The sequence below is a fragment of the Oryctolagus cuniculus genome, chromosome 4 (assembly GCF_051225735.1).
Source record: "Oryctolagus cuniculus isolate XC-2025 breed Fujian yellow rabbit chromosome 4, ASM5122573v1, whole genome shotgun sequence".
NCBI classification, from domain to species: domain Eukaryota; kingdom Metazoa; phylum Chordata; class Mammalia; order Lagomorpha; family Leporidae; genus Oryctolagus; species Oryctolagus cuniculus.
In genome coordinates this window covers 4,983,360-5,003,934 of record NC_142870.1, presented here as the reverse complement: position 1 = coordinate 5,003,934, position 20,575 = coordinate 4,983,360, and the positions used below count along the sequence as shown (strand labels likewise).

Below are 20,575 nucleotides of genomic sequence, written 5' to 3'. Positions count from 1 at the left end.
AGTGTTGTTGACCACTCACTCGTTCCTGGCCGAGCGTCCGAAACGTCCACCAGGGGCCCCGTGGCCTGAGACACCGACTGGTAGTGCACCGTGTGAGTCACCGTCAGGGACTTCTGTTTCGCGGCCTCTCCGAAGTCGGCATCCGTCAGCAGTACCGTGGAGCGATCGTCTGCAGAAGAGCAGGGACAGAGAGAGCCAGACCCGGTTACCTGCTTGGCGTGGCGGCCCGGCCTCTCCTCTCCCCAGGGCGCTGGTGTTCCTGTTCAGGACAACAACAGTAGCCCCTTCCAAAGCAGCTCCCGTGACTGCACGTTCAGGCCCTGTGGTCGCCTGACTCCCGAGGGTTAGAAATAGCAGCAGGTGCACACAGGTTGGCCTTTGCAGTTCAAGGGGAGGGGAGTGGGGGGAGGGGAGGGGAGAGGAGGGCAGGGGAGGGGAGGAGAGGGGAGGAGAGGGGAGGGGAGGGGAGGGGAGGGGAGGGGAGGGGAGGGGAGTGGGGGAGGGGAGGGTCTCGCCTGTCCTCTAGGGCATGCTTTCTGTTCCTTTAGCAGTGAGCTGGGGGGGCTTGTTGCAGTGGCTGCCTACATTCAGGTTTGGATTTGTGTGTTTGTCATGGGTTCCTCTGGCTGCTGAGAACCGCCCTCCCTGCTCCGCGGTGGTCTACACTGGGGTCTGCTCTCGCAGCGACCTCAGCGCGTGTTTCAAGCAGCAAGGAGGGAGGAGAAGCTCCTTCAGAGCCTGCCCGTGCTCCCTTCCTCCCCGCCTCCTTGGAGCGTCAGTCCCTCCAGTGCTCCGACGCGTCTTTTCATTGACTTCTCCCGAAATGACTCACTTGTGAGATGTCCGAAGCCCTTCTGGCACAGGCACTTGAAGGTGCGGGAGGCAGGGGCCCGGTTCAGACGGATTCCGAGCCTTCTAGTGCCCGGAGAAGGGGCAGCAGCTCGGGCTGCGTGGCGGGACTGGGTTGTCTCGGGCTTGGCCTGACTTTGCTGTGATATGGCCCACACCTCCTCGAGAACTGTTTCAATGCAAGGGAGACTTCGGCGGGGACATATGGGTTTTCTCCCTATAGATTTTCAAGGCCTGTAGTTCAGAATGACCTTCCCGACCTGCTACGGTGGACGCCTCAAACCACCAGAACAGCTATGGGTGTGAAGCACAGCCAGCATTCTGTGCCCAAAAAAGGCTCTGGACAGAGTGAACCTTACTAAACCCAATGACTCAGGCCCTGGCAGGAGAGGAGAGCCTCCCGAAATCAGAATAAAATTTCTTGGCAGATGACGTGGGGCCGGGCTGCCAGGATGCCCGTGGCACAGCAGAGGCTGGCACTGTGGGCCAGGGCTCCACTTGGAGGTCCTGCCGCCCCAAAACTGTGGTCTCTGCACACACCGTCCCTCCGCAGGGCAGCAGGCACCAGAGGCCCCAGGCCCCACTCGGATGCATCGATCACGTGGGTGTGTGACAGCTTCCGCTAGGAGCTCAGGTTATCTGCGGGGCCAAGATGCAAACTTCCCATGGGAGTGTCAGGCGCCTGTCAGGCCATGAGGCTAACCATTCACTCTGGCTAGAAAAAAATGGCCCTTTAGAGTTGGATCCTTGTAGTCAGAGCTCAGAGCATTTCAAAGGAACGCAGGTCTACTTTCCCATCAGGAGAAAATGACCTTAACTTCCTGTCCAGCATCCCCAGGAGGAAAAGGACACCCAATGACAGATGCTGCTGTGTGGACCACGACAGAGCTCCAGCTCAGGTCATTCCCACACTCAGAGATGATCACAGACCCCCTGGGTGAGTCCACCATGGCTGGCTCCTGGCAGCCTGGCCACTCTCAGGCTGTATCCAGCCATTTGTTTCAACAGCCACATGTAGGATTACCAAGGAGCCGAGAGGTGGGACTTTGCAACCACGTTACATAACCGCCGTGACCCTGACGAGCTGCAGACCTTGTCCGCGTCTCTGTTACAAAAACAATCCCTGTGGCGTGTGTTGCTTGGAAAGGCTCAATTAAACGAGTGCTGATAAACACACGGGGTCCCATAAATTACATTTGGATGTCTGTGCTGATGTTTCAAAGGCAAGTTTAGTTTTAATGCCCGATCCAGTGAGTTAAATAAAAGGGATTCCAGGAATACTACTGTGGGGAGAAAGATAATCAAGCGGAACACGCTGCCTTATGCTGGTGTGCACAAGCTGATGGGATTCCGTATGCTTTAGGGCAAGTGCCTCCTCCTACAACACGGGGTAAGGGGGGGTGAGGGTTCTGTGAGTCTCCACTGAGCTGTCTCCAGCTGGCGCTGTGCCTGGACCAAAGGTGACTGTAGAGTGGCCCGCAGCCTGCAGGAGGTCACGGTGACCCAAGGCAGGTGGGTTGGGAGTGGGGGGTGGGGACAACAGAGGAAGTTTTCCTGCCCCCGGCTGGCCTCCTGCTGCTGGGCGGCGGGCAGTTGTCTCCAGGGCTGCCCTGGAACCGCCTCCCGGAACCAGATGCTGTGAGGTTTGAGACGTCTGAGGCCTTGGAGGCTGCCCCCCACTCTGTCTCCATGGTTACCAGAGGCTTGGCAGAACTTGGAGGAGGGCAGCTTGCTGGATGGAAACAGGTGGCAATGGCAACCCATCACCGGGAGGAGGCAGGGGCCAGGGGTGGCCACTGGGTCTGCTCCCACCTGTGCGACCTTGGCTGGGAAACCCCATCCCTGCGGCTAATAGGAATGGTCAACCAAGCAGTGCACGCAGACAGCTCGCGAGAGTGTCTGCCACTTGATCCCATCAAATGTCCACTCTCCTGGTTAGGAATACAGTGGGCGCAGGAGGTCCCTGAGCCTGGAGTAAACAGAACCATGCGGGCAGGCAGTGGGGGTGATGGATGGGGCGTGAGTACAGAGAGACCAGGAAGGGTCAGGGCTGCTGGGCTGTGGGTGGGAGAGGCACAGAAGCCCTCGGTCACTGCTCTGGAGCCGAAGTGACGGAGCTGGTGCCTCCCCCCCCCCCCCCCAGGAGAGAAGGCTGCGCCCCCGGCACACTCCTTCCTCTTTGTCACTCTGCCTCTGAAATAAATAAGTAATCAGATAACTCTTAGAAAAGCCGGCCTAGGGAGGGTGGGCAGGCTGAGCACAGGGTGGGTTTCCAGGACCAGGCCTTCTGGGTGTGTTTAACCATGGACAGTTCTTTGGGGCAGCATCAACAGCCTCCCCGGGAAACACCTGCAGTGGACCAGGCACGGAGACCTCCACCCATCTGGGGCAACAGCTATAGGTGTTCAAGCTACCCCACATTTGCTGGTACTCAACTATTCCCCGCATAGCAGCTCCAAGTCTTCCAACTTTTATACCCTTGCCATGCTCAAGATGCTGTCCTAGGATCTGGGCTGAGAAGGCATGGCTGTGGCAGCCATGCTGTGTGCGGTGGCAGGCAGGGCGCCTTACCGATGGTCTCCATTGTGTCCCTCTCTTCAATCAGGAGTTGAGCCCTGGGTATGTCAATGTGCATTCTCAGAGTCTGTTGTTGCTTGCTCAGGGTATCCGAAGTCCGGGTATTTTTACTAGGAATGAAAAAACAGAGGGGAAGGGGGAGCAGATTCAGGTCAATATTGCATCACGCCAACACGGGCTTGCACTCCGACCTGGCTTACTGTCTAACAACACACATGTCTGGAGGGGAAGGGAGGGAGAGAGCATTTGATAATGAGATCGATTAGTATTGACTGTAGGCGGGCTGGGAAGATACAGAAAATACAAGCTGCCAACAGAGATTGGTTTGGGATCCTCGGGGTTTTGAGAAATTTTGGGTTTCTTGTGCAGAAGGCAAGTGAAGCGAAGGAGAAGCACGCTGAGCACCGACAGCGCTTCTCCTCTGTCAGACAGGAGACACCGCAGTGCCGGCCGGGGAGGAAGCCGGCACCAGCTGCTCCCTGCACGAGGATTTTACTAATGGCTTTGCCTTTTAGATCTGCTGTCGCTTTCTATTTGTTCCATTAACAAATCACAAACCTCGTTAGCTTCCCCGGCATCAGTCTAGTTTCCCTAACCAATGGTGCATTTTAGAATAGGAAAAAAAAAAGCAATTACTATAATAATTTTGTCTCAAAATTTGTGTACCAGAAAATTGCTCTCAGAGCGAGCTGTTCTCTGAAAGCCAATGAAAATAGTTAGTAAAGTGGCATGGAATAATCCTGTTCAGTTACAGCGTGCAGTGGGAAAAACCTCCGTGTTGCACAAAAATCTAAGAACGTCGATAAAGCCCTCGTTAGCCGTCCTCGTCGGAGGCACGGCTGTTCAGTCCTTATAGTGTGATAAGGATTTAGCAGGCATTAAACGGAGGTTGACTGGAAGTCCCTCTCAGAAGCAGAGGCCATGAACCCTCCAATCCTTGTCAAATTCCATTTGGACAGAGATGTCTGGGGGCCGCCTCACGTGGCGATGTCTGCCCGGGACAGAGAGCAAGGATGCAGGCGTCCATGCTGTTCTCACGTATTTTCCCGGCAGCCAAGGATTTACCGGAAGGCCGCCTTGCCCCGCCCCGCCCCGCCCCGCGTCCCCTCCCTAGATCTTTCCGTGTCAGCGGGGAACCCGAATAATTCCAAGGTCAAGCTCACTCAAGGACCGCCCTAAACAGGTCTACGTGTCCTCTGAGCACAGAGGGAACCATTCTGGGAGAGACAGCATCTGAAAGGGGCGCCCCTCCCGTCTGGGACTTGACCTTGACCTAGATTTCCCGCCCCGTGTGATGAGCCAGTGGGTTCTGTACGGGATCATGCTAATTACGCAGAGCCCGCATTCAGAGGCTTTGGCCTGATTTCTCCTGTGGTCTCTGGGCTCTTACAAAGGACTTTCTTAAGGGACGACTCCTTTCATTTGTTCAAAGAGCGAGCTGCCATGAGCTGCATTCTGCCTGCGTCCGTGCCACGCTCAGACAAGCTATATTTCCACAAAAACATATGGGGAACTGCTCCTCTGAGACTCTCCGGAAGATCTGTTTAGAAACTTCACCAGGGACTTGAGCTTGTCCTTGCACCAAAAATAGCTGTGCGAGCTGGTTCCTTCTGCTCATGAATAGTCATGAGGCGGCTGGCGGCTGCCCCGGCGCGGAGCCCAGGCTTCCCTCACGCAGCACTGAGGGGTCTGCCGCCAGGCCCACAGCAAGAGCAGGCCACCCCGACTGGCGCCAGGACTCAGAGTGTCACTGAGCCTTGGGCACAAGTCGGCTTTGCCAGGCTCCGCAGTAGGAAGGCAAGAAATATGGCCCAAAACACTCAGGATCTGGGGGCAAATGTTCCCGGCCCCTTTGCACCTGCTATTCCTTTTACTTAGAATATGAGCTGCCTGTCCCCTGCCCACCCCAACTTGTCCCCAACATATGGATCTCCCATGTGGCTGGCTTGGCTCCTTGCCTTCTTGCAAAACTCAGCTCAGAGGTTGACATTTGGGGCACTGGTTAAGTCACTGCTTGGGATACCATGTTCCATGCCGCAATGTCTGGTTCGAGTCCCAGCTACCTTGTTGCTCATCCATCTTCTCAGGAATGTCACCCTGGGAGGCAGCAGGTGGCGGCACAAGTACTTGGTTCCCTGCCACCCACATGGGAGAGACCCACATTGAGCTGTGGGCTCCTGGCTTCTGTCTGGCACAACCCTGGCTGCTGTGAGCATCTGGGGAGTGAACCAGCGGATGGAATCTCTCTCTCCATCTGCCTGTCCCTCTGCCTTTCAAATAAAAGGCAAAGGTACAACCATAGTGCTTTTTATCCTGTTAAATAGAAGCCTGTGCTCACAGCGGTCTTGGCAGCGGCTCCGGCTGCTCTGCCTCAGTAGTGCCTGCTGGGTGCCCGCCCCCTTCTCTCCCATGCACTCCTACTCTGGAACACGCATCACATCTATTTGGTCGACCCATTGATTACTGGTGTCGCTCCCTGAAACAGGTGCTCCCCACCCCAAGGATATGCTCCTCTGTTTGGTTCCTTGAATGTTCCTGGAACTTAGAGAACTACATGGCCAAAGCAGGTACTCAATAGCCGTATCTTAAATGAATCCATTATCTTGGCGTGCAGGGCGAGCTGAGCGACGTGGTCCCACAGGCTGTGCTCTGGGTCAGTGTGTCCTTCCCATCCTAAGGGGGTTCTTGTGTCCTAACAAAGTGATTTCACTAATATTCACTGCTTTATTTAATGATTTTTTATATGAAAGATGACTCTCGAAAAGTGTGACATTGATCTTTAGAACGACGGCAACATTATCTCAAGAAACCTCACTGAAACCTAGAAAAGGATTCTGAAGGTTTCACAGTGGAAGCCAAATTCCATCTTTTTCTTGGATGAGTGATCCGGGGCCTGTTATACGCATCACTGATAGTTGAAAATGTGGTCTTTGATGATTCACTTGCCAGTTGAGTGGTTAAAGTAGCATAGTGGGAGAACTGGGGAGAGTTCATGGGGTGCCATGTCCCCCACTTAGCCAATGAATACTTTGCAGTCTCTGGAACTCTTCAAGATCTTCATTATTCCTCACAGTTTGTGGGGAGAAAAGGAAGGGATGTGGCCACACCGCCCACCGGGCGTTGTAAGGAGGATTTGTAAGTGAAATCACTAGCCTTGTTAGGAGCATGTCTCATAATAACACTGGGACGGATTTTTTAAATTCTATGTACAAAAATAAAACATCAAAATAGCTAATTCAGCCTCTCAGTTTAAAGTTTTCTCTGCTTACGCCCAACTCTCTCACTAGTACTGATCCTTAGACATTAAACATCCGTGGTTTTGTTCCCAAGGAGCGAGCCAGTCTCAACCCCGAGAGGGCTGGTACTCAATAAAAAACCAACACTATTCTTGCATAAATATCGGCAAGGAACGTCTTTCTGTCAGGGTGCGATGGGTGGTCTCTCTTCCCTGGGTCGGGGGCACCGGCTTGGGTGAAATGGGTGGGTGTCTGGAAGCACGCAGCCCAGGGGTGGGGGACAGGGCCGCTGCAGGTGGGCTGCCAACTGTCCTGGGGGTGAACCTGCCTCTCTTACCTGGGACAGCTGATCCTGCCTAAACATTTGGAAAACAACTCTTACATTCACCTAGCTCACAGGATGATAAAACTAGGGATAGTTCCGAGTATTTATTTTTGGATGGGGGAAGCAGGATGCAGAGTAGAAAAATGACTTCCTTTAGATCAGAAACCCAGGGGCAGCCACCAGGGAGGGGCCTAGAACACGGGCTCTGGTTCCGGACACTCCTCACTGCACCTGCCTGTCGGGTCCTCAGCTATGCAGCTGAAACAGCAACAAAGAGCAGGCAGTCGGCATCGTCCGCACCAACAGACATGACCGATCACGCCTTCCTGAGCCACATCCAAAAGATGGTTCCCGAAAACCGGCCAAGTCTTTGGTTGTTAAACTGACAAGGCCTTCGGTGGCAGCAGCAGATGTAGACTGAGCCAACCCTTTAAGATGAAAAGCATGGCTTTTAATTCTAACTCAACGCCACGTCAAGCCTTCTACGCAGGGACTTGGGAATGCTCTCCTTTTTCCAGCACTTTACCCTTTGGAGGAGAACCATCCTTGCTGTCTCAGTAGCGGGGTTACTGGTCTAAATCTCTAATTTGACCTTGGCAACTATCCACGGGGAAGCCCAGCGGGAATTCTTGTTCTTATCAACAGGTGGCCTCTCAGCCACAGTAACTGCCTTGTTCATAGAGACTGCTTTCCACGGGGGTGCTTGGGGCCAATGACAAGGGGTAGGGATACATTCCCGGGGGGTGGGGATACATTCCCAGGGTGGGGGGGTAGGGACACATTCCCAGACAGCGGGAGAAGCAGAAAGCAAAGCATCCTCCCTGAGTAAATGCCGGACACATCAGGAAACGCACCGTTGCCCAGCCTTTGGGCAGAGGCATGGTGCATGGTTTGGTGGTGGACAGAGGAGGAGGTCGGGCGAGGTGGAGGGAGGGCTGAAGAACTGCACGTGGTGGGGGACGCTCTCCGGAGGCTGGGGTGCAGAGTATGGATTGGGTGGGGGCGTGGCAGGTGCTGCTGTTGTCATACTCAGTCTGGAGAGCAGATGTGGCTCCCGACAGCTCAGCACCCAGGCTGTGCCCGGCCTGGTGTGAACAGAAGTCAGAAGGGGAGTCAGGGAGCTAAAGGTTACATGAAATCTCCTCACTCAAAATCCCATCGACCGGATCACATGTGAAGCCTACATCAGGAAATGTTTTGGTAGGCAGATCAGTTATTACAGACCTACCACAACTGGAGTGAATCTCGCTCCCTTACTGTTTTTTTCACCAGACGTGTTGTCCGAGGAGCTCAACGTAAGTCCTGTGCACCTGACTATGACATATGTGACTGTAAAAATGTCATCATGTTGGCCTTGCAGATAAGTGCAGGCTTCCAAGAGCACAGATGCACAGCATTTTGTGTGTCCCTAAGCTTCTTACAGAGGTTTGGTCTATCATGGTTAGACACCCATCCTAAGGAGGTGGTTAGACACCCATCCTAAGGAGGTGGTTAGACACCCTTCCTAAGGAGGTGGTTAGACACCCATCCTAAGGAGATGGTTAGACACCCATGCTAAGGAGATGGTTAGACACCCATGCTAAGGAGATGGTTAGACACCCATCCTAAGGAGGTGGTTAGACACCCTTCCTAAGGAGGTGGTTAGACACCCTTCCTAAGGAGGTGGTTAGACACCCATCCTAAGGAGGTGGTTAGACGCCCATCCTAAGGAGGTGGTTAGACGCCCATCCTAAGGAGGTGGTTAGACGCCCATCCTAAGGAGGTGGTTAGACGCCCATGCTAAGGAGGTGGTTAGACGCCCATCCTAAGGAGGTGGTTAGACGCCCATCCTAAGGAGGTGGTTAGACGCCCATCCTAAGGAGGTGGTTAGACGCCCATCCTAAGGAGGTGGTTAGACGCCCATCCTAAGGAGGTGGTTAGACGCCCATCCTAAGGAGGTGGTTAGACTCCCATCCTAAGGAGGTGGTTAGACGCCCATCCTAAGGAGGTGGTTAGACACCCATCCTAAGGAGGTGGTTAGACACCCATCCTAAGGAGGTGGTTAGACACCCATCCTAAGGAGATGGTTAGACACCCATCCTAAGGAGATACTGGATGGGTCCAGCTGACAAGATAATTACTGAAGGCGTGCATAAAATATGCTTTATATGTTTATATATATATAATACATGCAACTATGCATTATGTAGATTTTTGTATGTAAATATAAATCATGGGTTGAATTTCAGATTGACATCATTAATAAGAAGGAAATCATCAAAACAAATTAGAAGTTGTTCCTTTAAAATGGCATCTGGCATGCTAGGTCATGTTCTTACCTCATAAGCATTTCAGCCAAACTCTTTGCATCTGGGGAAAGAAAGTTAATGTTAGTGCATGATACACAACTCATGAATATTCATGTATGCATTTTTGACAAAGACTACAGTCAGATGACAACAGCCATTTTTAAATGCAGTTGACCTAGAGCAGTATGGATCCCGTATTTATTCTACACAGGACTCTTTTATATCTTCCTTTCATTGCAAAAAGATACCATGGCTATCCCATGGCCATAAAGCTCTCAGACACCTATCAAAGTTTTATCACTACCTATGTGTTTGTCACTTCTAGAAACACCGGTTATATTTTCAGCAGACAGAAAATTGGCATTTTGAAAGCAAATGATTTATGGGGTACAAAACTGTGTCTTTTGTTTTCAGAACATTGGACTTAGAAAGTTGGGGCCCTGCAGATCACCGTCCGATGGCATTGCTATGAAGGCTGCGCTCACACGTTGGTCAGTCTGTCATGCAAGTGGCATGCCACTGTTTCTGGAAACTTAGATGTTTATTTCAAACGCAGAAATAACACTTCATTTTTTTCCCTCCAAGGATATTGTTTACCATTGTTTTGAAGTTCTCTTTTCTCTTAAAATATAATTTATTCTTTTTACACAATTCTTTTTTTCTAGCAGAAAATGAATGTTTTCTTTGTTAGCCTTCTTTCTGCTTTTCTCTCCGAAACCGTGTTGAAGGAAATGCCCTGTTCTGTGAGCAGGGCTCTGCAGAGCCGGACTCAGCTGACTGGGACCAGCCCTACCGTGAACGACACAGGGTCGGGGCATTTTTGTCTCATTCTTTTGGGTTCTGACATTTAAATGTCATCGGCTTCATGTGGGGAGCAGCGTGCTATGTTATCAGGCTATGCGGACAGTCACAGAATAACCCCATGGAGGCTGGTGCCCCGGAGAACCACAGCCCAGTTCTTTGGGTCAGCTGTGCCCCGTCCCCATGGGCAACCTCCACAGGGGGCCCCCGTTTGGTGCACAGATGGATGCTGGGAAACCAAACAGGTCCCGACTCTTCCATTCACGTGGTGGAGCAAAGAAAGCAAAAGAGCATTTGATTTCCAAGTTCACGTCTTTCTATTCATCCGCAAAGGCAGAGGCAACAGCAAGAATGACTTGTGCTACTGATCGATAGAATGCATCCGAAGTCAATATGCCTATAAAATGCCAGAACCTGGGATTCAGTAGCCGGAGTTAGCACAGTACCATTCCAGGCAGTAAACCTCTCACTGCAGGTCATGCCGGGGACAGCTCAGGACCCACCGCCTCCTCCCCTGGTCCACCCACCTCCCTCCTGGCTGCTCTTGCTCCGTCAGCAGTTTGACCTCTCCTGATCTCTTGGCACTCATGGGCCGTGGAATCTCAGAGTGCACCCAGCAAGGGAGAATAGCCCCCCACTGCCGACCTGCCCCCAGCCCGAGTGGCTCATCTTCCTGTCTACGCCGGCAGGCAGCTTCTCGAGGGTCAGCTCTTCTGCAGCTCCGATGCCCCCAGCCCTTGGGTCAAGCCCTCCTCACACTTAGTCCTTTTCAGCAAATCCCTCTGTCCGTCTTAGCTCCTGCTCCTTCCTCTCGCGTCCATCTCGACTTGGGAGGAGAGCCCCTTTCAGGGAATTCCCTGCTTCTGAGTTCACCTTTCAGAAGCCCAAGTCCGAAGCACAAGTCCGAAGCACAGTGGACAGCTCAGCTGGCACTGGGGACAGTGCACAGGGCAGGCCGGGGCGACTGCTGAGTGCACAGTAGCCAGGAGGGAAAACCTGCCCGGCGTCTGTGGTTCCAACTCTGTCTGCTGTCTTCAAAGTCTCTCGTGTACTGAGTGGGACACACAGAGGAGCAGGCACAGCCCCAGCTGGCTAAGGCAGGTGATCCAAGGGGAGCAGTGTGGCAGGCTGGCTCATTCTGGAAGGGTCACAGGACTCAAGGGGCTTGGACGGGAGTGGGCAGTGTGCTCTATGCAGAGAATTTGCAGGTATTGGGATGGTGAGCTCTGTGGGGACAGAGAAGAGGCCAGGGCAGCGCTGGACAGAAAGGGCTAGGGAGATGTGAGTTTGTATTCCTGGCCATCAGCTGAAAACATCACCTGTGCCATGGGGAGGCAAGATGGTGCCTCCTTGAAGGAGGGCAAGGTGGTGGTGCACGTGGTGCTAGAAATATCCACCGGGCTGGCAGGCTGGGGGCTGGGACCCGCCGACAGCCTGTGACATGGGTCCAGGTGTGAGGCTATGAGGGTCACATTGCACCACGAAGAACGAGGATCTGCGAGAATCGGCACCACTGAGTTGTGCAGGGCTGGTGGAGGCAGCACCATGGCCAGGGCTCGGAGGCTGGGGACAGGGGAGCAGTGGGCGGGCGGCTGGTGTTAAGGTTGGAGGCCACTGGGTTTGGGATGTGCCAGGGCTGTGCCAGGGGCCTGGGTGCTGCCCGTGTCCACACACATGGGAGAGCGGAGAGTTAAGGTGACAGATTCACGCCCCAGGCACGCTGTGGTTTAGGGGGAGGATAGGATTGGGGCAAGGCCAGGCAAGGGTTAAAGATCCTGGACTCATGGACTCCTGCGAGCCATGAAGACTTTGGGAATCAGCCTCCTGGCGAATGTTGGGATCCCTCCTTGTGTGTGGGGGGCTCCTGGACAGATGCTAGAGTGGGCTCCATCTGCCTGGATCCCCAGTGGGCCCTGCTGGCCACTCCAGTACAGGGATCCGTGCCGCCCCACTATGTCCAGGGCCACGACTCTCACCCCCACTGCTGACACCTGCCTGCACGACAGTTTCTCTCGCCCATCCCAGCACCGCTCTGGCCTGTTCACTCCAATCTTGGGCGCTCACAACCTCCTCTTCCTCCCCCCAGCCTCAGCTTCCCAGGAGACCCTGGCAATGCAGGAAGATCTGTGCACTGCATCCTGGAGAGAGCCTCGCTCCTCACACTCACCAGCCTGGGGGACAAGACCCTCACCCGTCTCCCCACTGCCCTGTACTTCAGCTCTGCCGCCCCACCCCATGCCCACTGATCCCTCTAGACTCCTGCACTTGTGGCTTTCTGCAGAGACCCCCATGACTTTGCTCCTGCAAGACCCTCCCTTCTGCCCACGTGCCAGGAAGTCACAGCCTGCTCTGGCACCAAAAGTTCTTGAGGACACACTCACTATAAGCAGACCCTTCCTTCCCTGGGGCTGAAACCCTTGGGGGAATTTGTGTCAGTACATAATGGTGACCCCTTCTGGACCCCACGGCAAACACTTATCCATTCCCGTGCAGCTCCTATTCCCCTTGCTGGACCTCTTTTCCAGGTTAAATTCTCTAATTTTCTCAACCATTCCTCACATACAGTGATTTCTAGGTGACGCCCTACTCGGGACTTGCATCTGCGAATGGCTGGTCATTTGTTACCGTCCCTTATTCAATGGGGCTGGGCACAGACCCGAGTGTTTTTGATCTTTTCCTTCTAGCATCCCAGCGAGAGCACAACGCTCACACCGGGAGGGGACTTCGAGAAAAATGGAATTAAAAGATGGGTTTATTTTGGTGAAAATTCTTGAAATCTCATGCATAATTCTTTTCATAAAACTCTTCTCCACAAACCTTGAAGATCCCTTATGTGCACTGTGAGTGCATTTTCACAATGGACCCCTAGAGGCACATTCCAGGTTTGGATAAGGGAAGTTCAAGTGGTTTTGGCTTTGCAAAGGACTAGAGCTCTTGGCTCATTTGCAGTGCAGGTAAATGGTGTCCTAGAGCTCAAAGAAAAATAAAAGAGAAGAAAAAGAAGAAGAAAGAGAAGGAGAAGAAGGAAGAGGAGGAGGAGGAGGAGAAGGAGGAGGAGAAGAAGGAAGAGGAGGAGGAGGGGAGGAGGAGAAGGGGAGGAGGAGGAGAGGAGGAGGGGAGGAGGAGAGGAGGAGGAGGGGAGGAGGAGGAGGGGAGGAGGAGAAGGAGGGGGGAAGGGAGGGGGAGGGGAGGGGGGAAGGGAGGGGGAGAAGGGGAGGGGGAGAGGGAGGAGGAGGAGAAAGAAGAGGAAGAAGACCCCCCCTCCCAGTCCACCCCTTAAACTGTGCTATGTGGATCCCCCTGCCCAGACCCTCTCAGGGAATGGTCTTCGGAATTGATCAGTTTTATAAGTTCATCCGTATCAAAGTATGTCCAAGCCAATAAACAGGTCTCTATTTGAGGGAAGAGGGGCATTTGGACAGGGAAGCGATCGAGTTTGTGTCACTTGCAGATGGCTGCCTTTAGCTTGTTTGAAGTCTCGCCATTTTTGGCTCGGTGCTGCCAGTTGACCCTTCCATACCGACTGGAACCAAGTTAGGCCCTCTCCCTCTTGGGTCAGCTCATATTAAAGGAGGAGGCTTTATCACCTGGTGTGAGATCCAGATTATTATAATGTTGGAGATGCTGGGATGTTGGGTCTGGCCAGTAACCAGGCCATAACCTTGCACTTCAAAGGGCCTAGATGTTGGGGAAAAATTGGGGCATCATGAAAAGAAGCCGTGGGTTCTAACTCCTGGAGACGAGCATAGATTTTTTTTTAAATGTGGCACTTGCAGACAATCTAGACTTTAGGAGGTCAGCAATCAAGTACTCAGGAAGCAGGAATATAGGTTGGCTAAATTTGAGTCCCATTTTCTTTAATTTAGGAAAAAATCACATAAAAGAGCATTACATTGCATTCGCCTAACTAGGTTGCTCGTCTACACTCTCATTCGAAAGCGTCTAGTCATTTCCAGCCATGAAGTGACATCCTAGGCAAGGTCAACAGCAGGCAGTGGCCTCTCAGGACACCCACTAGGGCCCCTCCTCCACTTTCCCACCTCCCTGGTTTTCTTATTTCCACTTCTGATCCTTGAAGGTGGTTGCTCAGGCAACACTGACACATTTCTAGAAAGGATGCCCTTATCTGAACAATCGATCAAAATACGGTGTGCAACTACTCTCCACAGACTCCGCAAACATCACAGAACCTACTCTCCCCCAGGCACAGAACCTGTGCCCTACGTGGGTCAGACTGTAACTGGGTAATTCTATTCATGAACCCTGGACATTGAATAGAAAGGCACTGATTTAAATTCTGTGATGGCAAGTTCCTTCTGGGATTGAGTTAGAAATATTTCTCTGTTAGCAGTGAACACGTCAGGGGCCCTGCAGGGCTAAAAGGCAACCAGAAGTCTTCTGGGGTGGCCACCACGGATTCTACAACCCAGTGACATCCTTTGTTCTTTGATGGCAGCACTTCTTACTGTCACAAGGAAGTCAGAGATCAGTCTGTGTCTTGTAACCTTTGACCCCTGAAGGGTAGACTGTCACCTTCCAGAGTTCAGGGACAGGGACTTAGAAATTTTTGTTTTTCTCTCCAGTTCAAGTCCTGGCTGCTCTGCTTCCGATCCAGCTCCCTGCTAATGTGCCTGGGAAAGCAGCAGAAGATGGCCCAAGTGCTTGGGCCCCTGCCACTCACGGAAGGGCCATGTGGGATTCTGGGCTCCTGGCTTCAGCCTGGCTTCAGCTCTGGTTGATGTGGCTATTTGGGGAGTGAACCAGTGGATGGAAGTTCTCTTTGTCTTTCTGTCACTTTGCCTTCCAAAAAATAAGTCTTTAAAAATGTTGCTGTTGGTTTTACAAACTGTTACTTCTGGCCCATGGCAGACAGTCAACAATTAGTTGAATTCAGTTTGTTCCAGGGCATCCGCCCTATGACTGGTCATTGGCAAGTACTCTCAAAATGGGTTCTGAATACTTTGCATCTGTGCTGCCCTCTTGTGAGATTCCTGAGTCAAGAAGTTATTAAGCAGGTGCACAGTGCAAGACTGCAGACAGCTCTGCACCACGGCAAGTCTCTGTGCCGCCACGGCAACGCCACTTCTCTGGGATTCTTTCGTCCTTAGCATCTCTGATGAACACCCCTTCCTTGCCACAAATCTTACTGAATCCACCGTGTCAGCTCTACCTTTTCTCTAGCACAAGGACAACAAAACTGTTTCCAGAAAGCGACAGATCATCCTCTCTGATGTGACAGATGGTTTTCTTGACCAAGTCCAACTGCAAAACACTCGCATCTAGAAATTGAGATGCCAACAACAAAAATGCCAGTCCCAGAATGCCCTCCGGAGGTAGCCCTCGTTCAGCAACACTAACTGATGGGAACACCTACGGATGAAGATGAGGACACAGGGTCTCCCCCCTCCAGCCAGAACGCACTGGGGACAGTCAGTGCAGGGCTCCTGGCCAGGAAGCGAGGCTGGGAGCTCACGTTCTAAGCAGAGCAGGGAAAATCAAGCAGTGGCTGGAAGGGAGGAGCCAGCACCAGGAGTCGGGGAACAAGAAAAGCTGCATCTGGCCCAGGTGTAGACGTACAGGGCAGAATCGCCTAAATGTTTAACCTCTTTGCTGCCAGACTGGTGCCTGAACGGAAATCGTTAATACAGGTTTGCTGCTGCTTTTCGTTCTTTCTTTCTTTCTTTTTTTTTTTTTTTAACAGGCAGAGTGGACAGTGAGAGAGACAGAGAGAAAGGTCTTCCTTTTTCCGTTGGTTCACCCTCCAATGGCCGCTCCGGCTGGCACGCTGTGGCCAGCGCACCGCACTGATCCGAAGGCAGGAGGCAGGTGCTTCTCCTGGTCTCCCATGGGGTGCAGGGCCCAAGCACTTGGGCCATCCTCCACTGCACTCCCGGGCCACAGCAGAGAGCTAGCCTGGAAGAGGGGCAACCGGGACAGAATCCGGCGCCCCGACCGGGACTAGAACCCAGTGTGCTGGCGCCGCTAGGCGGAGGATTAGCCTATTGAGCTACGGCACCAGTGCTGTTCTTTTCAGCAGTGGGGACAATTTTTAGGCTTCTGAATGCTGCTGGGTAGACACGGCCATCTAAACACAAGGACAGACTGTGCCGGCCCCTCAATAGCAAGGTTCCTACAGTCCAGGCCCCTGGACTATGCTGTCCATGACAGAGGGTTCTGAACAGGCCCTTCTGGCACAGTGGTGGTGAACACTCACCAGCAGAACCGAACACAGTCTACTGGATACTGAATTTCCCAGCACATGTCTTCACAGCGCTGTTTTATCTACCTCCTGCTGGCATCTTCTTTTTGCCCCATGTGGGATTCCTCTCTCCTCCTTTTGTACTTGTGTGGGGTGTGTTGGAAGCCCCATTGTAGCTGTCATGGCTTTTGTTCTTTTCACGGGTAGATACCTGTGCCTCTACTTCCTACACCAGAGAATTAGAACTCAGGAAGCTTTTCCTTCCCTCTCTGTACATCAAGCCCCGGGCACAGGGCTTAGGACCCAGTATTCACTCAAGCGGTATCTGCAAGTGTAAAAGGTAGCTGGTCACTGTGACTTAGAAAGAGCAGCTCAATGAGACCGGTGGTTCATCCGTGCTCCAGGTGGAAGGACCCTGCCAACAGGCAGACCGGCTGCAGTACACTTCGAGTGTCTCCGTTTGATGGCAGATTGTAAGTAAACCGGTAGTAAAGTGTGCCCGTGTTCCACGTGGGCTCAGTGAGGACAGGCAAAGACAGCGTATTCTGCTGCTCTAACTGGACTATGGTCACGCCAGTTATTGCAGAAGAGGTCAGTATTTTCTAACTGTATCAGGAAGTTTGGGGGAAATCACAGGCATATTTCGGAGGTTCCTTGAGGGAATCCTTCAAGGAGTATGTAGCATGCTATGTAATGTTGCTCCACCCTGCACTGATACTAAAACGCAGGCGCCGACACTGGTTTGGTTAAGTAACCTGAGCAGTAAGGTGCAGAGGATTCGGGGACAGTTCTCCCGCAGAGTTTCCTGCTGCAAAGAACTCCTCGTCCCCACTTTGCAAAGCAGGGCTCTTGACGGGAAGCCAGGGACAGTCTCATCTCACAGAGCCGCGCAGAGCTGCGGCGTTTGTTAACACTGGGTCTCATCTGGCCCGGCTGCTCCATCTTCCATTATTTCTTTTCTTTAGAGGAAAACTGAAAACTGACACAGGCTGGGCTCAGATTTCTAATTCAGGAGAGTGCGTGCTTTCTGTCTCCTGATGCTTTAACTACACCATAAGCCCTCAATTTCTGCTTCCAGGCAATAACATAATTCTCATTTTCAGAGAAAACCTGATAGCTCTTTTCAAAGAAACCCATCATTGGTGGCTTTGCTGGAACCACCGAGAATTAAAGAGAGCAGGGTTGAAAATCCATGAGAAATGAATTCTGTCCGTGTGCCGATAGCTAGGATTTAAGGGACGTGGGAGAGCCTGGCTCCTTGGGTGAACAGAGAGGGGAACGTGTTTCTTGCTTTTCCCTGAGGTTCTGCTGCAGGAGGGTAGCAGGGTCAGGCCGTCAGGGGTGGGGCTCAGAGAGGGAGGTAGGAGCTGCCCCTCTTTGGGGCCGGTTGTGAGCAGGGGTCCGGGGACAGCAGCGCGAGGCTTGCCCTTACCTCTCAGCCTCTTCAGCCTCTGCTCCCGCCGCCGTCTCCGCACCACGAGCAGAAGCACGAACAGCAGCAGGACCCCCACCAAGATGCAGGAGATGGCCACCAGCATCTTGAGCCCCTCGTTGGTCGTCAGCCCTTCTTCGCTCTGGACGACGGACTTGATGAGGGGGGGGATGGTACCTGAAAGGGGGGGCCTCCGTGTTAGCTGGTGGCTGCAGTAGCTGGTGGGGCCGAGGCTCGGGGAGCAGGGGCTACACAGCCACGCCGCGGGACCCAAGTCCACAGGTGCTGGAGGCCACGAGCGGTGAGGGCCACTCTTTCTCCAGGTCCTCGAAGACTTGGGACCTGCGCCCTGTCCGCCCTCCTCCACCTTCTCAAAGGGACGTGGTCTTGCAAAGGTGGCTGGGTGCAGGCACTTGAAACACGGTGCTCAGGCTCGGCTTAGAAAAGCCACAGCCTCTACCTGGAATTCTCACCCTTCCTTCTACTGCAGCGTTCTGTTACAGATGGCTCATCAAAGCAGGAAGTGTAGCTCTGGCCAGTGGAGGGATCGGCAGCAGGACTGGGCCAGATCTCAGGCCTATAGAAGCTTGAGTCCCTTTTACTCTGTTGGGTTGCTTTTTTTGGTCTCTGGGGTGAGACCACATCTCCTTTAAAAACTCCCATTTTAGGGTACAAGGTGCCTCCAGACAGCTTCTCCAAGGGGCTCCATCCCTGGAGCCGGCTACCTATCGACCAAGAATTGCTAAACGGTACTAGGGAATTCAGATTATTTAAAACTACAAGGAAACAGAATGGACTCAGCTATTTTAAGCCGTCCTGTATCCAGAGGCTGCGTACTGGGGTGAAGAGATTTAAGCAGACACCCGCGTTTTATGGAGCCTGTCTTTGGCTGTCCGCCCTTATGTAAGATCTCTGTCTCACTGTTCCCTTGGAGAGCAAGGGCCAGGAAGTCAGTGCTTTAGGAAAAACAGCACAAAAGTCATCTATTTTCCCCACCAGCAAAGAATGGTCTTTATGTTGCATTTAGTAAGTAGAGCGGGCGTAATAGAACCTGCAGCATGCCGAGGCCAGGAGAGCCTTCTTCCAACAGCAGCACTTTTGGCTTGAAACACCAATCTGCAGAAGCTCAGACACCCAGGTACAAGGACCCCGAGGGGCCCCCTGGGGATGGGTGTACAACGCCAGGGCAACACAAGGACAAGGAGAAGCCACAGGGAGAGAGAGGGAAGTGAGACGGTCTGAAGGCAGACTGGTTAGAAGGCAGGGCTCCACACTGCTTTGGTTTCCCCCAAATGGAAACCGCTCTTCAGGCAGATGGGACCAAAGAGATACTCAAACCATACATCCAGGAACCTAGTAGTCTTTCTTCAAGGAAGGTTTGAGCATGCACTCTTATTTCTTACTGGAATAAAATCATCTCTGATATCAGGAAATTAAAAGTAGCTCACAGAACGTTTTTCCCCCTCCTAATTTGCAATCCTGGATAAAGCAATAACGTTACCTATTTTTTTTTTTCTGAGAAGATGAATGTTTAAAATCTGCCACATGCTTTGAAAGTGAAAAGTACAGTTTCCAATTTTATACATGAGTAGTTTCTAATTAAATTATTAACTGTGAGCATATCAGCAGTGAGCACATTTAAACTGTGCGCTCTGCACCTGCCCTGTGGGCCACAGAGTGCCCCAAGTCCCTACAATAATGTGCACGTGGTAACAGCGGACTTGGTGTACCCTTCAATGCTAAGCCAAGTGTGTGCTAAGGGGCCACATTCCTTATATAGTAAGAAGAGAGAACTAGACTACATTAAGGGGAAAAATCAAGGGCAGGGGCCCTGCTGCTCTGTCTGTGGGTGATGCTTTGTGATGGGGATATCTTTGGATGAAGTCACTCATAACTGGGGATGAAAGGGAGAGCGAGCGGCCCAGGAGACGCACCAGCTCTTGAGGGGAGAGCCGGCTCCCCAGGAGCTGCCCAGGCTGTGGGACAGAGCCCCGGGCTCAGTACCCAACACCAGAAGGGCTCCCAACTGCAGACTCCCCACCTCCGGAACAGGGTCCAGGTTGGGAATGCTGGAAGCTGCCTGGCCCTGGCTGAGCAGGGCTTGGTGTAGACACAGCCTGGGACAGGAGATGCGAGGGGAGTTTGCCCCACGTGCCAGAGCTCGGGGCCATCCAGGACCCTTGGGAAGATGACCAAATGAGGCTTGAAGGCTACCTCTCCCTATGGGCTCCCGTTGGTGGTCTCTGAGGGTTCTGAATGATGCCCAGGGCTGTTCCTGGGGGCTGCTTTGAACTGCACACCAGGAAGTCTCTGCTGGGGCTTTAACAAAGAGGATCCCTGGTGTGCACGGCTAAGGGCGCGGAAGCATTTGGGCAGGCAGAGGAGGATTCCCCCCGCCTGGCTAAGGGCGCGGAAGCATTTGGGCAATGGCTCCGTTACACACCTCCTGGGTGAACTCATTCGCCCCCGCGGCCCAGCTGGACTGAAGGCTCTGGCGGGGGCCAGAGCAGAGCTCCGAACACCCTGAGGAACGGCTGCCATCTCTGCCCAGCGATTTCAGCACCCGATTCTGGCCCTGTTGTCCCGTGGGTGGAGGCACAGCCTCGCTGTGGCAATCAGCGCCGGGATGCTGCTACTGAGGACCCCATGAAGGTCCCCATAGCTGACACTGAGCGACACTTGTTCGGCTTCCCTGGGATAAGCCTTTGTTCAGAGATCAATAAATGGCCCTTGATGCTTGCAAAAAAGAGTAAGAATTTATATCATTTAGGTCAACTAAATATCAAGAGACGCCTTGCCTAGTTCTGCAGCTGCACAGGGAAGCTGTGTGCGTGTGAGGGCACGGGCACACGTGCCGGCTGATTGCAT

The 20,575-nt window shown here is 52.9% G+C and overlaps 1 protein-coding gene across 3 annotated transcripts in view; it reads right to left on the bottom strand.

Annotated features, from left to right (window-relative positions):
- DSCAM (DS cell adhesion molecule) overlaps window positions 1–20,575 on the bottom strand; it is a 718,036-nt gene that overhangs the window by 32,948 nt on the left and 664,513 nt on the right. For all 3 annotated transcript variants that reach the window (XM_089330520.1, XM_070071799.2, XM_089330522.1), the window contains 4 exons: window positions 17,708–17,884; window positions 9,306–9,336; window positions 3,421–3,536; window positions 20–169 (listed from right to left, as the gene is read on the bottom strand). In XM_089330520.1, coding sequence (XP_089186646.1) covers window positions 20–169; window positions 3,421–3,536; window positions 9,306–9,336; window positions 17,708–17,884 — 474 coding nt within the window. The remainder of the gene's footprint in view (window positions 1–19; window positions 170–3,420; window positions 3,537–9,305; window positions 9,337–17,707; window positions 17,885–20,575) is intronic.